The 16,113-nt window shown below is 44.0% G+C and overlaps 1 protein-coding gene across 8 annotated transcripts in view; it reads left to right on the top strand.

Annotated features, from left to right (window-relative positions):
• Positions 1 to 16,113, top strand: part of Dst (dystonin) — a 482,621-nt gene that overhangs the window by 237,334 nt on the left and 229,174 nt on the right. For 5 of the 8 annotated variants that reach the window (XM_023700937.1, XM_023700975.1, XM_023701043.1 and 2 more), the window contains 4 exons: positions 8,746 to 8,835; positions 9,366 to 9,401; positions 11,054 to 11,131; positions 12,890 to 12,982. In XM_023700937.1, the coding sequence (XP_023556705.1) occupies positions 8,746 to 8,835; positions 9,366 to 9,401; positions 11,054 to 11,131; positions 12,890 to 12,982 (297 nt within the window). The remainder of the gene's footprint in view (positions 1 to 8,745; positions 8,836 to 9,365; positions 9,402 to 11,053; positions 11,132 to 12,889; positions 12,983 to 16,113) is intronic. The other 3 variants (XM_004623003.3, XM_023701151.1, XM_023701123.1) reach the window with 1 other exon arrangement.

The following is a 16,113-nucleotide window of genomic DNA, read 5'->3' as shown; positions in this document are numbered from 1 at the left end:
TCTCTCTCTCTCTCTCTCTCTCTCTCTCTCTCTCTCTCTCGGTGTTGCAGTGTCTCACTACACAGCTCATACTCATAGTGATCCTCCTGCTTTCAGCCTCCTCAGTGCTGGGATTACAGGTGTGCACCGCTACAGCCGGACTCTGGCCGGCTCAGCCCATCTCGGGGGTCGGGCTGGTGCAGCATGTGGTGCCGGAGATCGAACTTTAGTCTGCTGAGCTGTCTTGCTGACCCTCTTGGTCCTCCTTTTATTTGCTGTTTCCTGTTATCTTTTATTTTGCTTCTTGTTTTCTGTTGTCTACATTTTATTCTGCTCTTTGATTTGAATTTGTCATTCAAGAGATACGAAATATTTAAGTTTATGTGTCTGGTTTATTTGTCTCAAGGTACATCAATTTTCATAATAGTACCTCAGACCTTTTTTTTTATAGCAGAGTAGCATTTTATTGTGTATAAGTACAATTGCTTCATCCATTCATCTGTCGGTGGACATAGAGGCCCCGTCCAAGGCTTAGCTGTTGTGAATTGCGCTGCTGTAAACATGGTTGCGCATGTGTCCCTATTATGTCCAATGCTGGTCTGAAATTCCTCATTACTTTATCCATCAATATTACTATTACAAGATGCATGACAAGCATTTTTATTTTAAAGAAATAGTGAAAGGTAAGGAATTTTGTATAGCCTTGTGACTTTTCATCACATCAAACAACAGCATTTCATACTTGGAACTTCTTTCTGTTTTGTGGCTGGCTCAGCCCACTCTGGGGGTGGGGCTGGCGTGGCATGTGGTACCCGGGATCAAACCACATTTCCTGTGCACTTGTGCAAGCTTACCTAAGCAGGTGCTGTAGACCACTGAGCTGTCTGGCCAACCCCTAGAACTTTTAATAATTTAAGCAAAATCTGAATTTTAGTTTTATTCTTTAACAATCCTTGAAGAACTAGTACTGAAATTGTAATAAGCAAGTGTTCAGATAAAACAGTGTCCTGGGTGGACGTGGTGCCGCAGGCATGGAATCCCAGCGCTCTGGAGCCGGAGGCAGGAGAATCAGAGTTTGAGGGCAGCCTTGGCTACCTAGTGAGATACTGTCTTAGAAGGCATAAAATAATCTTAAAAACTCATAAAATAGTCTTAAGAAAGTACATTTTTTTAGAAGCATTTCTGGGGCTGGTGAGATGGCTCAGTGGTCTAAAGCACCTACTTAGAACAAGCTTAGCAAAGCACAGGGACCACGGTTCAATCCCCCAGCACCACATGCCAGCCAGCTCCGCCCCCTGGTGGGCTGAGCTGGCCACACACACACACAAAATAAATAAATAAATAAATAAATAAATAAAATTTTAAAAAAAGAATTAAAAGCATTTCTGGCTATTTTATTATTTATTATTTATTTTTATTTTTTTGTTTTTTGGCAGAACCTGGGGTTGAACTCAGGCCCTTGCACTTGCCAGGCAAGCTCTTATTCTACTGAGCCATCTCCCCGGCCCCTCTGGCCATTTTATGAACATTTATTTACTTTTCAGTTGTTGGTACGATAATATATAGGACTAATTTTTTTCAAGGTTGGTTTATTTATTTATTTATTAGATGCAGGGTCTTGCTACGCAGCTCAGACTTGTAGTGATCCTCCCGTCTCAGCCTCCCCAGTGCTGGGATTACAGGCAGGCCCCACCTTGCCTGGTTTCAGTGGCTGGCACAGTGTGGGGCGAGCATGACATGCAGTACTGGGCATCAAACCTGGGTCCTTGCACTTGCCAGGCAGGCACGTAGACCACTGAGCTATCTCACTGGCCCTATAGTATTAATTTCAATTTTCTTTGAACAGGGCTTGTAGGGAGCATGTAAGAGAATTTGATGGTTGGTTTTTCATATTTGTTGTGAACTGAAAAGGAAAATGAATGGACAGCATTGTTTTAGTTGCACTGAAGCACACAGCCTCCCTTCTTCTCCCCCAGAAGAGGACAAAGCAGGGGTGCAGTCTCCCCTGGGACAGCCTTCTTTTGTTGCTCTCTCCAGTTGGCTGATTGTGTGCCTGAACACTGTCCCCTCAGACGAGGGCTCCTCCAGGGGCCTGCGTGCGCGCCGAGGCTGCTGGCTGCTGGCCGAGCTGCCCTCGTGCCGGGCGCTCTTGCTCAGACTGAGTGTCCTCTTTGCTTGGCTTTCTTGACAGGGGCCTTTTCTGTTGACTTGCCTTTGCTCAGCTTGACAATTCCAAGAACCTTGCAGAGGGGCCAGAGCTGGTGTAGGGGAAAAAGCCCCTGCAGATTCTTAGCTGGAACTGACTCCTGTAGCAGAAGGTTAGCAAGAGAATCACGAAGTGTGTTTGTGATGCTTGTATTTCGCAGGCACGTGGGAGACACGTAGGGGACGAGTGTTCTCAGACAAGTGGCTTGTGATTTCCAGCTTTTACGAAGCACAGTCAATTTTTAGAGATGAATCAAGGCAAAGGACTTCAGTCTTTCGGCAGAGGCAGCTAGAGGGATGCAGGCTGGTCCCCAGAGCCTGCCCATGCCAGCTCTGTGGGCTCATCTCTGAGCCAGTAGGGTTCAGAATGGTCTTTGGTGGTCAAGCCTCCTTCCCTCTGGAACAAGAGGAGGACGCTGTTTGTCTTTGTAGATCGGTGCCCTATTTGTAGGCAATGGTGCGGAGGCCAGAGAGCACTCTTCCTGTGTTTGTCACCGCTCATTGCCCTCAGCTCAGGGTCCTTCCTCCCTAGGCTTTGGGCCGTGTGTCTGGCTCCCTTGTACAGCAGCATCTCCTCATTGTGCTGGGAAGCCTTCAGTGGTCCTTTAGCGCTAGGGAAAGTCCAGGCCACAGCGTGAACTGCTGCTCCTTCTCCTCCCCGCTCCTTATCCATGGCCTCCTCTAACCGGCAAGCACAGCGCTCCATTCCCAGTTCTGGCCAGCTTCTCAGCGCGGCACATCAGGCTGCCCTGGGTCCTGGACCGCTTTCTGCCTCACCTTGTGCCTAGCGTCACTGGCTGACCTGCCCCCTTGACACCTGGATCAGCTCTGTACCCTCCCTTGCTCCTGCGTCCATGCCTGGTGCTTCGGGTCTTGCTCCTCCCTCCGTGTATCGCTTCCCCTCATCGTTGCTGGGATGAGCTCTCAGAAGCTGGACTGGAACAGAGCAGCTCCAAGTGCATGTACTTGATGCTGATGTTTTCCCATGCAGATTTGTATCATTTCAGACCAAAGTCATCAGGAAGTGGTGTTCTCAGTATCTCTACCGTAGAATCAGAGAGTCTCCTGGCCTGTGGTAGATGCTTTTTTTTTTTGGTGGAACGGGGGATTGAACTCAGACTCTTACGCTTGCCGGGGAAGTGCTTATTCTACTGAGCCATCTCCCCGGCCCCTGGTAGATGCTTTATTGTTAGCTTTCCTGTTGGGCCTAGATTCCCATCCCTACATTTAAAGAAGGAAACAATTAATTTTGCTCATTGTCAAGGTTTCAGCCCATCAGCAGTTGGCTGCAAGGCAGGAGCATCATGGCAGATGTGGGGAGCCGAGCTGCTCTGGTCACAGCGGCCTTGAAGCAGAGCAGGGGACAGCACCAGAGAGGAAGGGGCAGGACCCCTTAGTACCTCCGGCCGGGCCTCCGTGATCCGCCCAGGCACACCCAGAAATGAGCTTCGTTAAGCCCAGGTCTCCCAAGTTTATCATGTTGACAGTTAGGCCTAAAGGTCACAGTGCTCAGTAGTATTTGGTGACATATTGCAGCCACGTGGCAGCCACATGTTGAAACTATGAGAAGGAAAGTTCCTGTGGCGTTCATCTAGATTAACTGGAAGCACTGCGCAGTCGCACTGCGGTTGTGCAGGCCTGCTGTAATCCCAGCACTCTGAAAGGCTGCGCAGGAGACTCACAGGTCTGAGGCACTTGATGATGCGCTGCACCAACTACAAGAGAAAAAGTGGGGTAGAGGAGACGGCCCCGTCCAAAGGTTGGCCGCTTGCTTCCACGGGGGAGAAAAAGAAGTGGTGTTAAACATTGAATAAGTGTTTATATGCTCTTCATTCTAAAGTTGAGTTTAGTTTAGCCCATGTAAAACTAAGCCTTAATGAAATGTTAAAATGAAATTTTTGAAGTAGTACTTGCTGTTTACTGGGTAGTATTTTTTCTTTTTGATCAGCCCATCTGGATAATACAGAACTGGCATATTGTACTCTATTCACACACAAAATAAATATGAAATACTGCCTGTCATTATGAGCATCATGTTTACAATTTTCCCCCCACAATGTTTTCTTCCGTGTTTATTTTATTTTTTACAATTACAAGATTAGCGCCCCCTACGGACAGACCGTAGGCACAGCACATCTTTTGTGTCAAGCTCAGCAAAATTCTGGGACGTACAGAAAAGGCTTCATCCTCATTGTGTAACTCAGGTTACGCAATCCAGCCCCAGGGGTCTCCCAGTGCTTTCAGGTCGCTCGTCACCTCCCCAGCACTATTTGTTCAGACAGTTCTTCGTCCCACAGGAGGAAAGTTTCCAAAAAGAGAAGTATGTTTTATTAAAAATGGAAGACAGAAGTTAAGGAGGCTGGTGCTGTTAGGGCAGTGGTCTGTGAAGAGGAGCAGCGGGCCGAAGGGCTGGGACTCACACGCAGGGCCGCCGGCCGGCCGGGTGCTTGTGCTGTGGGCGCAACTCTTCTTCCTCTCCGCGCTCTCCTTAAGGGCCGGCCCCCTTCAGCTGGTGTTTCCTCGCGGAGGGGTCCCTCGCCACCGCCCTTTTCTCATAGTGTTGATTTTCAGTGCTTAGCAGCATTCGCTTTTCACTTGACTGTGGCAGGGAAGTGAGCAGGATTATGCCACACGTAGCCCTCAGGGCCAGAAGCCTCGTCCTGACACATCAGGTGTGGGCCTTGCTTAGTGCTGCAGACGCACAAGCAGTGTCGTGGCGCGGCGGGGGCCACCCGGGTCTCTTCCAGTAGTTAGCCTGTAGGTTAAAGTTGTGCAGCTTCTGCGGGCCTTCAAGAGCAGTCCCTGGAGTCAAGAAAAACAGGCCGTATTAGACGGGAGCAGTGCCAGGATGTTTTAAAGTGTTGTGAAAAATTAAATCACTCTGTATATATATATTTTCTAGATACTTGTATCAGAAGGTTTAAGAGTAGTGCATTTCATATATTCTTTTAAAATGGACAAGTCATTAATTTCAAAAAAAATTATTCTGAGATAGCATCGCTGTTCTCTAGATGCAGCTAGAAGCGTTCTGTCTTCAGACCCTCGTGCTGCAGATGAGGAGGCTGGGGCTCAGAGCGCTGAGGCGGCAGCTCGGGTTCCCGAGGCCCTTGTCCCAAGTGGCCTGAGGTGCAGGTCTCTGAATTCTTTATGCCCCTCAGCACAAGGTTTTTTCTGTCCTAATTTAAGGTTTTTTTTTTGGTGTGTTATTACTTATTTTTCTAAACATGCCTAATTTAATTTTTCGTTATTGTAGCATAAATATAACCACGAAAAAAATGACATCTGGTGTGGGAAAGTTTTTGTTTAGGTTTAGTTCAGTCTGGCTAGACAAGCTGCGAGATTGCCTTCCTATGAAGTAAGTGTTTAGAATCACACCCCACCTTCAAGTGTCCTGGAGTGCAGAGATGCAGGAAGCAGATCGTGGGGTGAATTGGGGGTCCGGCTGGGCGCCCCACGATGCTTGGTGCTGTGAGCTGCTGTCCGGATGACCCTGGTGGGTCATGTGCTCGCTGCTCAGTGTCCTTGTGTGGAGAGGATGCAGACCTGCACAATGAGGACCTTCGTGTGGAGCCATGACGCCACGGGATGCGCCTCTGTGGCTGCGTGCTCTCTTTTATATAATGGGGTCTCTGAGGGCTCCTCTGGAGGCTCTGGGTGCAAGGCAGCTTTCTTGGGGGTTACCCGGAGACTCATGACAGATGTGATGCATGACCGAACACTACAGGGTTTAAATTACAGACGCGCTATAGTAAAAGACACATGGGTGGTAGTCCTGCACCACCTAGCCCTCCTCATGGCCCACTTCCTGTGGGACGGCGCTGGGCAGACACGTTCACTGTATTTTTGGCCACGGCTTCTAATGCCACAAAAGAGGACTTGTAGAACTGCTTTAGTAAGGGGCGAAAACGATGAGACAGTGTGTGTTCAGAGTAGGGGGATTATTGTGACAGAGAGGTGCCTCTTCATATCTTACTATTGTAGAAGTATTGTGGTGGCAAGTGTCTTTTAATGTCTTTATATATAATATCTTTTTAGTAATTTTTGGCATCAGGATTCGAGCTCAGCTCTTCATAGGGCCAGACACGCCAGAGTTCAGCTTTGTATTTTGGCCACACCTTGTATGTAGATTTAGGTGCGTTTAATGTGTAAAATACTTAGTTTTTTGGGGCTTGTTTTTTTTTAAATTATTTATTTGTTTATTTATTTGTGTGTGTGTGTGGCCAGCTCAGCCCACCAGGGGGCGGGGCTGGCTGGCATGTGGTGCTGGGGGATTGAACGTGGTCCCTGTGCTTTGCTTAGCTTAGCTTGTTCTAAGTAGGTGCTTTAGACCACTGAGCCATCTCACCAGCCCCTGGGCTTGTTTTTAATAGGTCTTAGCATTATAAATTAAAGTTCATGCCTGGAAGTGGGAGTGGGTAATTTTCGCAGTGCTGTAATGCACAAGTAGAACATGTCATAGAGCTGGTGTGCCTCCCCTCCAAGTGTGCGTGCGTGAGTGCTGAGGTCCTAGCACTTTGTATCTACACTTAATTCTGTCTCAAGGTAGATATTCTAATGGGATAGAAAATCCCCTTTTTATTTATTTGGAGTACAGTATTTATAGATTTTTAAAATAAGGATTGCATAAAATTGTTTTAAAAAAAATTTTCTTTCTTTTTTTTCTTTTGGTGGAACTGAGGATTGAACTCGGGCCCTTGTACTTGCCAGGGAAGTACTTATTCCACTGAGCCATCTCCCCAGCCCCTAAAGTTCAAAAGGATTTTTTTTTGGTGGGGGGTGCTGCTCAGGATGCCCTCAGGGCAGGTCTGGCAAAGCTTGAGGATCTGGGTATCAACCACAACATCCTGAGCCTGACTGCTTTGTTTAAGCAATCACTTAAACAGATGAGCTAATGGGCAGGCCCCCACAAAAAGTTTCTTAAAAAAAAGAAGTTTCTTTTACTGAAGTACTTATATTGTATACTACAGTTCAAAGATTTAACTGAATTCACTTGGGAATTAGGAAATCAAGATGACTGCCAGTTTCTAAAGATGAAGAAAGTTAAAAGTAATTGACCCTTGCTGTCACTTTCACTGGCCATTTCTAGGACTGTACTGTTGACATTAGGAGTGACTTAGTTTTGAGCTCTTGAGCCTAAGTTTACCTGTTTGTAGGTAAGGCTGCCAGATAATATTTGAGTATTAAAAACTTGTGTGACTCAGGCAAAGTTCCAAAACAACTAAGGATAGGTGCTGCTAAGTTTGATATGAAACTCCCCAGGGAAATTTTTCATCAATCAAAACTATTTTCTGCCACCAACGGCAGATAATACAGGGGAGTACCCAGCAGTAGGACCCTTGCCTGGCACGTAGCCCTGGTTTTGAGCTCCAACAGCAGTAAAATCAAAATCAGCAACCGACATTGCGCAGCTTGTGTGTAGGTGGCCAAGAGAATGCGGCATGATGGCCTAATGCTACATTTTGGAAACGCAAAGCCGGCCTGCCTCCAGCTCACGCCGGGCCTTTTCTTGTGTTATATACTCCAGTGGTTTTCATCATCATTTGTTATGTTTTTATCACTTTCAGCTGCATGTTTGTCCTACATTTTGGAGGTGCAAAGGGATTTGGGCTAGTACCTACAGAGTTCACTGACAAAGCCTGGCCAGTGTACCCACGCTGGGTGGCGAGTGAGGTCCATGGGGCTCTGATTCCTGCTCCTTTCCTTCCACTTCGGAGCAGCACAGAGCAGCGCAGCTCCGCAGGGCCACAGGGTGAGGACGTGGAAGTGAGGTCCTGCCTTGGGGCTGCAGCTATTGTTGCTGGCTTTGCCTTGTAGGCGTGGACGCTGTCTCTGCTGGGCCACTGAACCAAGCTTTTGGGGAGTCTGCGGTGGCTTGAGCTCTAATATCACAGGTTTCAGGCAGAACTTTGGGATGGAGAAAGCGATTGAGGCTGACTTGTCATCACGCAGCTTTGAAAACTTGGAAGTGCCAAGATTTATGTTGAGTACAAGCTTTGGACAGAGGCTTCATAATCTGAAACACAGATTTTTAAAGATGTTATATTTAAAAATGATTATAGGTATATAGGAAGTTCTAAAAATGGTACAGCATCTTATGTACCCGTCCCCCAGCTCACATGTATGAGTTTATAGGGTGTTAGGTGTATCCTGGCATCCCAAGCCCTACTGTTGTCTTGATAACAGCAAAGCCAGTGGTTGGTAGAGGGTGCGGGTGGAAACGCGTCATGCTTGGTGAGGTGGCGCTGGTGCTGTGTCTGGAATCAGGAGTGCAGTTAGGGTGTTGCTTGTATTTGAAAAATTGTAGCCGCATGTGGTAGTCCAGGTTTGTGTTTATTTTAGTATGCTAATTATAATAATTGTCTTCATGAAGTATTAATTTGAAATTCACTTTCATTCATTTTTCCATTGAAATTTAATTTTTAAGTAATGAGAGAACATAAAGGACAAATAAATGCAGGCGTGAATACATTTGAGATGTGTTTCCTAGTCCCTGTCTTGTTCAAGAATATGAAGGATGATTCTGCATTCTCCAATGAGAAGTTTTGCTTTTTCTTTGTGTAGGTTCGAAAACATGTGAATGACCTCTATGAAGACTTACGGGATGGACACAACTTGATCTCTCTCTTAGAGGTTCTTTCAGGAGATACCTTGGTAAGTTTTATATTTCTTCATTTATTCTGAAGCACATGTAGTCCTCACAAAGACCACTGTGTTTACAACACAGACTTCTCCGATTTTTGTACTATTTATCCTTTGAGCTCTGAGTTCTGCCAGAAAGCAAAAGTTCTGGTTAGATACTGAAGCGTTCTCCAGCTTCAAGGGGTATGAATTTGAGAAATTGAGCCACTTTGATTAATTTGCTTATATAATCAGTTCTAGCATTAAAATACTATTTTTGTTCCTGCTTTTTTTTTTTTTTTTTTAAACTTGTGGGATTTGCTTAGCAGAAGTTAGACGCAAAGTATAACCATATATTAAAAGACTTACACATAGCAAAGAAATAAGCGTTGCTTTCTGGAAAATGGTCTAACCCATTCTGCAGGTGTCATTTCCTTTGTGGACATTACTTCCCCTCCTTGCTTACCTGTTCCCCCTCATTATGTTCTGTTCATGCTCTTCTTTTCATTTCTGGTCTGTCTTGTGTCTTTGCTGTCCTATCTTCTGTCTGTTATATTCATTAGCCAAGGGAGCGAGATTTTTTGAAGACCTTACGATTGGTGAGTTCAACAGAAGCATGCGCATATGAACAGCATGAGGATGTGGAGGATGAGGATAAGGGGGTAGGTGTCCCCCTTAACTCGACTAACCCAGCTGGTCAGTGCGGTGAGCGCTAACCCCATAGAGAAGTAACCCACGGCTTCACGCTCCTCCCCAGGAAAACACAGAGAGAACCAAGCCTGCCTGTGGGGAGGTGGATGAGAGCAAACCTGAGCAAGGGACTGTGTTGTCTTTAAGTTTGTCCGCAGAGAGACAAAGCAGTTGAACTGTTGATACACTATTATGCACTGCACAGCAACTACACGATTTGTTTAAAGTATACAGTGGCATTTTAGTTGAATAATTTTATATACATTGTATATAAATATGGAAATCTTAGAACTAGTATGCTTGTTTTTATGCAAATTCAGTCCATTTCTGGAGTCGGTATTTCCAACATGGGAACTGTTGATTCTCTTTGAAGGGAATAACTGAAATTTTAATTAATACTTAAGTTTCTCCTTTAAATCATACCTAGAGGTTTTGGATGGGTACTTTTGGCTAATAATGTCTTACAGTTTTGCGAAGTGAGGAAGATTTAAAGGTGCAGGGTCCTCATGGGACTCTCAGAGCTGCTTAATTTCAATGACATGAAGTTTGTGTCTGGCACCTTCCAGGGGCAGATGTACTTCTTTTGATATCTGCACCCTAAGTGCTCCCAGATTTCTTTGGACTTTGTGCTTTGCTGGATCCAGTGGGTGAATTTATCAACATCGCTTTCGCTTGGTATAGAACTTGTTTTCCCCTCTGTGGTCTACTGTCTGTTCTGTTACGGCATCTTTGGTTTTCAGCAACCTACTCATGTTCAAAAAGCCACGCTATTCTTTTTTGGACCCCTTTGGAAGATATTATGTGACAAATTTCAGCTTTATTTTTTTATATTTTTGTTAAGCACTTTTCAGCTCTGTTTCCTTATGTTTTCCTTCTACAAATTTATGCCAGTTCTTAAGGAAACAGCATGAAGAAAATGACTGAGGTCTGTCACTTACCCTGACTGAGAAAATGACCCTGTCATCCCCATGAAGTGTAAAACTAGTCCTTTCTGCCTTTTATACAATCTGAGTTTGTCAAAAGCTAAAATAGAATAAAGAGGAAGCACATGGTTTCAGTTGCTTTTCTTTATCCTTCTCTCATGGCTGTGTGAACCTGTCTTTCTCCTTGGTGCTTTTTACTAACTGCATGCTACTGTATCATTTTCATTAACACGCCATAGTATAGTTATAAACCCCGCTTGCTAAGAGCATTTAGTAAGAAGGTAAAGTGGGGACTGGTGTTATTTTTGTGTATCCCTAGCTCTAAATCAATTATCTGTAGGCCAGAATTGTTATATTAGTGGCTAGAAAAAGTTTATGTGTTATATGGCATTTCCTCTTTTTTTTTTTGTTTAAATATTTGGAATAAAGTATATTTAAAATGTATTCAGAAAAAGTGTTTAGTAGTTTAAATTCAGTCACAGATAATCCAAAGAAATTAAAGACATCTTCAAAGTCTGATGGGCTTATGTAGTTAAATACTGTTTTAATGTGCTAAGATGAGCAAAAGCCATTTCAGTTTGCATGGTCACTGGTATCAAACTGTAGTGTTTTTTATACCTGCCTTTCTCTGTTCTTAGCCCAGAGAGAAAGGTCGGATGCGTTTTCACAGACTACAGAATGTACAAATTGCACTGGACTATTTGAAAAGACGCCAGGTATGATGTTTGTTTGTCAGATTCTAATAATCCAGTGTTTGTGATCCAGTGTGTAGGGATATGTTGGAATTAAAAAGCTGAGCTTGTCAGTGAGGACAGCGAAGCTGTAGCCGGGCCTGGGGTAGGAGATGTTTGGAACGTGCTCGCAAACGTTTGTGCCCTAGAGGTTAGTACTAGGTGAAGGCTCAGAGGCGCTGTCCGCGCCTGCCTTTCTGTCGGACTTCCCGTTTTGAACTGGAATGCCCTTGCCCAGCAGTTCGTGGCGTTGCATTGGCCTCCGAATGCTCAGAGTGCCTGCGAGCCTTCTTGGGAAGGAGGACACACACTTTATTTTTTATACTTGGTACATAAAGGTACTTTCATAAAATACTTTGCATCATACTCCAATAACACCTTCTGGAAACGCAGTTTTACTCAGTGGTGGTGAAGGAGCATCCTGCTCCGGGCTGAGCCATGGCTGTCTAGGTCTGCTGCGCTGGGGTTCCAGAGCGGGGTGCAGGAGCTTACGTCCCGCGCTCCCTCTCGCTCCCGGAGCGGGCGTCGGTGTCAGGAGAGGATTGTTCTCGGGGGAAGCAGCACTCTGTCCTCACTAGCAGAAGGGACAGGGACAGGAGGGAGCTCAGCTGTCCGTGGAGCCGTTACCTCCCCGAGAGGAGGCCCTCCTGAGGTGCGCGTCTCCTCCGGGCTCCTCCACAGCCTGGCTTGGTGAGCCCTGAAGTGTGCAGCGTGCAGAGTCAAGCCGCAGCAGTAGTCACGGGTAGGTGTGAGGGACCAAGGAGGGGACTTCCCAAGAGCTCCTCAGCTGGCGTGGGCGTAGAGGCGAAGTCACGGAAGACTGCCATGAGGTAGTGTTCCAATTAGAAAAAAGAGAAAACCCAGAGATTTGAAATTCATGAAAAGCCAAAGGTGGCAACAATTTTTCTCTTTAATAGGATAGGAAAAAAGGAAAAGGAAGAGAGGGAAGCATTTTATTATTTCTTCATTCAGTTTAATAAACATACTGAATAGTTTTCTGTTGCTAAGTACCAGTAAGTGCTCAGTGCTTAAGAATTTCAAACGCTCTGCCTTTGGCTCATCGTTATTTATTTATTTATTTTTTTTCTGGTAAAAGTTTCCAGAAGGCTTAGTACTTAATTATGCACCCTAATCTGAAATGTTCATGGTAGAAGCTTTCCGACAGTAAAATGTTAGTCTAATTCTTGGTATGTAATTTATGATAGTGAATTCTTTGTCCAGGAATAAATGTTAGAGATTGCATTTTATTTATCCAATTGTACAGTTTAGCAGTTTATGAGCTTTATATCTAAGTATTATATTGTTTGAATAGCCATCAAAATGCTCAGTGGTGTCATAATTTATAGTATATTAATAAAAATGACTTTCAGAATCCTTTATGATAGACGTGTGCAAAGCTAGCAAAATACTTTTGTGATTCAGAATAGCTTCCTGCTTAATGGTAGGAGTAAAAGAAAGGTTATTTTTCAAAGACACATTATTTCCAATTTTAAGATCATAAATAATACTTAGAACTTTACAATTATGTTTTTCACTAATGAATGTTTTTAATACACATGCATTTTTTCTTTTGTGCTGACTCTACACTATATTTTGCTGTCTAAAATAATTGAGGGTGGTGATAAAATAGTATTTTGGTGATTATTGTATTCTGTATGTAATTTAGAATTGCTTTCATGTAAGGAAAGGTAATTAATATACTGATTTGGTAAATAATTTATCTCTTCTTTACATATAAAACAGGTGAAATTAGTGAATATTAGAAATGATGACATAACAGATGGAAATCCAAAGTTAACTTTGGGACTAATATGGACAATAATTTTGCACTTTCAGGTAAGCCCAACTTTCCTTGTTTATCATTTTAAAACTTTTTATGGATGGCTTGTAGGTAGTTCATATGAAAGATGTTTTATATCATGTGAAAGAAAAATAGATTTCAGGCTGTTTTTGTTAAACAACATTTATTTTGAACAATGTATTTAAATTCTTTCAAAAACATGCTGTTTATGAACGTGGCATCTCTTCCCGTTCTCTATGAACTTAAATGGAATTTAAGGACAGTGCTTTTAATCATAGAGTTGGAAGACAGATTTTTTTTTTTATTGAATGCAGATACATTTCTTTTGTTCTTTGGATACTATTATCCTGTTTTAGACACTTAAGTGTTTTGTGCCACCACCCTTGACTTCGTGTATGCATGTTGTGACTGCGCTTTTCCTGTGACTGCCACTAGATGGCAGGAGAATTCTGAAAGGTTGGGCGCCGAACTAGCGGCAGAGTGCTGTGCTGCGTGTGTTTGTGGACGTCTGTGCTTCCTCAGGATCCATTTGAGGAGAATACGTTCAGCTTCATTTACTATGAGTTAAGTTTTGATGTAATGAATTTCCAAGCGAAGACTGGTTCTGATTTAGTTTTGTAAAACAGTACACTTTGGATAAAAATCTTCTCTGACGTAGGGTGATTACTTGGAGCTTGCATTGGGGTGTTAAGTGCCTATCAGTGGGTGCAATGTTCGGTTGGCAGCGCAGCCTAACTTGAGCAGACATGGCATGTCTTGATTACCGTGCAAGTTGAAGAAGGTATTTCTGAAAGGAGGTAGGGGCGGACCCAATCTCAAGAGGAATAAGACTTAAAAATATTGTCTGAGATCCAGTGTTTATAGGGGATCAGTGGGAGATAAAGCGGCTCATGTGGGAATGGGCTGTCTGACAGCTGGAGTGTGCAGGGATGATGTCTAGCTGAGTTCCAGGACCGGACCAGCAGCTAAGCAGTGTTAGCAGTAGGGTGCTGGGGGAGGCCTGGGTAGGTGGAGAAAAGATGGCAGGCCGCCGGTCAGAATCCAGGGTGGCCGCTGAGGTGAATGTTGGTTAGCTGGGCTGTCGACGACCTACAGGATATCCCCAGCTTTAGATAGCGAGGGGATTAAGCGCGTAACTGTGACAGTGACGTGGAAATGCAGCACATAGCTGTACCTTGTTCCCCAAAATGACTTGAGGTCCAAGTAGAATTGGACCCAAAATTAATTTCTTCTGAAATTCTTCAGGAGCTTCTTAGGCAACGTTGAATTCCTCTTAAGTGCTTAGGACCCTACAGCGAATGCAGGAACTGCAGAGGGCTAAGTCAGGCCTGTCTCAGAGGGATCCAGAGCACCACAGAGCTCAAGGGGAAGGTGGTGTCTGGATTTTGAATGTCGTTCTACTGATCACCATTGGTAGTAGAAAGCATCTGAGCCTTAGGAGAAGAAATGACTAAGATTTTACTATGGGCTTTTAGTTTTATTTTTTAACTTATAGCTGTGTTGGCATTGCTAGGATGGAAGTAATTTAACCACTCTGAGCTTAGAAAGTTGCATGTTAGGAACTAGACCAGTTTCACTTAAAATAGATAGAAATGAGCAGAGACCAAAGTCAAGGAGATGAAGGTGAATGTTGAGGTGAGATGACAATCTCAGAATATAGTGATAAAGGCCAAGGCTTGGATAGGGGAAAGACTGAATCCAAGAGATGATATTTTAAAGAAGAAAGGAAGGGAGCGACCACAGAGTGTAGAAGATGGGACAATTTTGGTAAGGATCAGAAAGCAGTAGAGTGCCCGGGGACAGCGGTGATGGTGAGGGAGACCACATCTTCTACTGGTTCAATGGGATGGTGGTCTGCCGTGAATCAGGGGTTAACAGCTGTTGGCACCAGTATTTAAAAATTAGACCAAGATTTTTTTAAAATGGAATGTACCTAGGTTATGGTTAAATTGAAAGTGTACCTTCTTATTTAATACAATAACTTCTCTTAGTACTTCGTAACTCAAGATTAGAGCTAGTTTCTGATTATGCCAAGATGTAAAGCTATTTATAACAGTGGGAATTATCCTCACTCCGGGTGACTGTGCCTTTTTCCTTCTATACTTTCCATAAATAAGGGAAGTCATGTAAAAAAATTCCTTTATTTATTTTAAAATCATTTGTTTGGGGCATTGTGGACTGGATCAGTTTTTCAGGGAGACAGTCCAAAGGTGGCAGGTATTAGCCTCTTGGAAGTCCTGTGTCATTAGCTGCATTCTATGATGGACCCACAGATACTAAGATAATGGGGCCGATTGTCCTGTGTACTAGGGGGCTGTCCAGGAAATTAACCAAAATTAAAGGTGATAAATCTACTGTGATATAAATAAAAATACAAATGAATATATGTGAGGGAAACTGTCGTGATGGGGTTGGGAAGGGATTAGAGAATAAGAAACTTTTATGGATATCAGAAGGATTGCAGGATGAATGCCAGTTAATAGGCGGATACTGAAGCTGAGGCCATTTTTAGAAGAAGGAACGGGGTATGTGTGGCCTACAAGTGGACAGTTGCTTGTCTTGGCAGGGCTGGAGGGCAGGGTGGAGAGGTGCAGGCCCCAGACTGGCGCTCTCAAGTGTGAGTGTAAACTCCCCCGTAAACATGTAAATATCCCTTTGATTGAGGGATGCCTCCTTGACTATGAAGACATTAAAAATCAAATTAACAAGAAACCAACCAAGTTAAGACCTTATTTTTGCCCAATTCTCTTCTAGTGTACTTACTTTTTGGCAATGGAGAATGTTCAATTGCCTTTTTAACCAATTAAGGAAAACCTCACATTGAAGGACAAGTCATGGTCACCACTGTTAACCGTCTTACTTAGTAAAATATACTCAGTTACATGTTCTGGTCAGTTAAAAGACTACCTAGAGAAAGCAGTTGCCAATTTATTTTTAGGGTCAGATGGCTTTTGCTTTCCAAAGTCCGCTTTGTGCTGCGCTAATTTCCTTTCGTCCCACACCCGTGACTCAGTGTCAGAGGTATGCACACCTTAGCTGATGAGGTTCTGGGCTGATACCCAGCAAGGCCCTGCTAAAGCTGGGTAATATCTAAGTAGGGTGCAGTTTTAAAGGTTATATACAAAGTTTTAACTGCCGCGATTCCTGTGTAAAAACGCGCAGGTGT

The sequence above is a fragment of the Octodon degus genome, unplaced genomic scaffold, assembly GCF_000260255.1.
Source record: "Octodon degus isolate 3935 unplaced genomic scaffold, OctDeg1.0 scaffold00001, whole genome shotgun sequence".
In the NCBI taxonomy this organism is placed as follows: domain Eukaryota; kingdom Metazoa; phylum Chordata; class Mammalia; order Rodentia; family Octodontidae; genus Octodon; species Octodon degus.
Note: the sequence above shows the minus strand (reverse complement) of the source record. Positions and strands in the feature narration are given on the sequence as shown.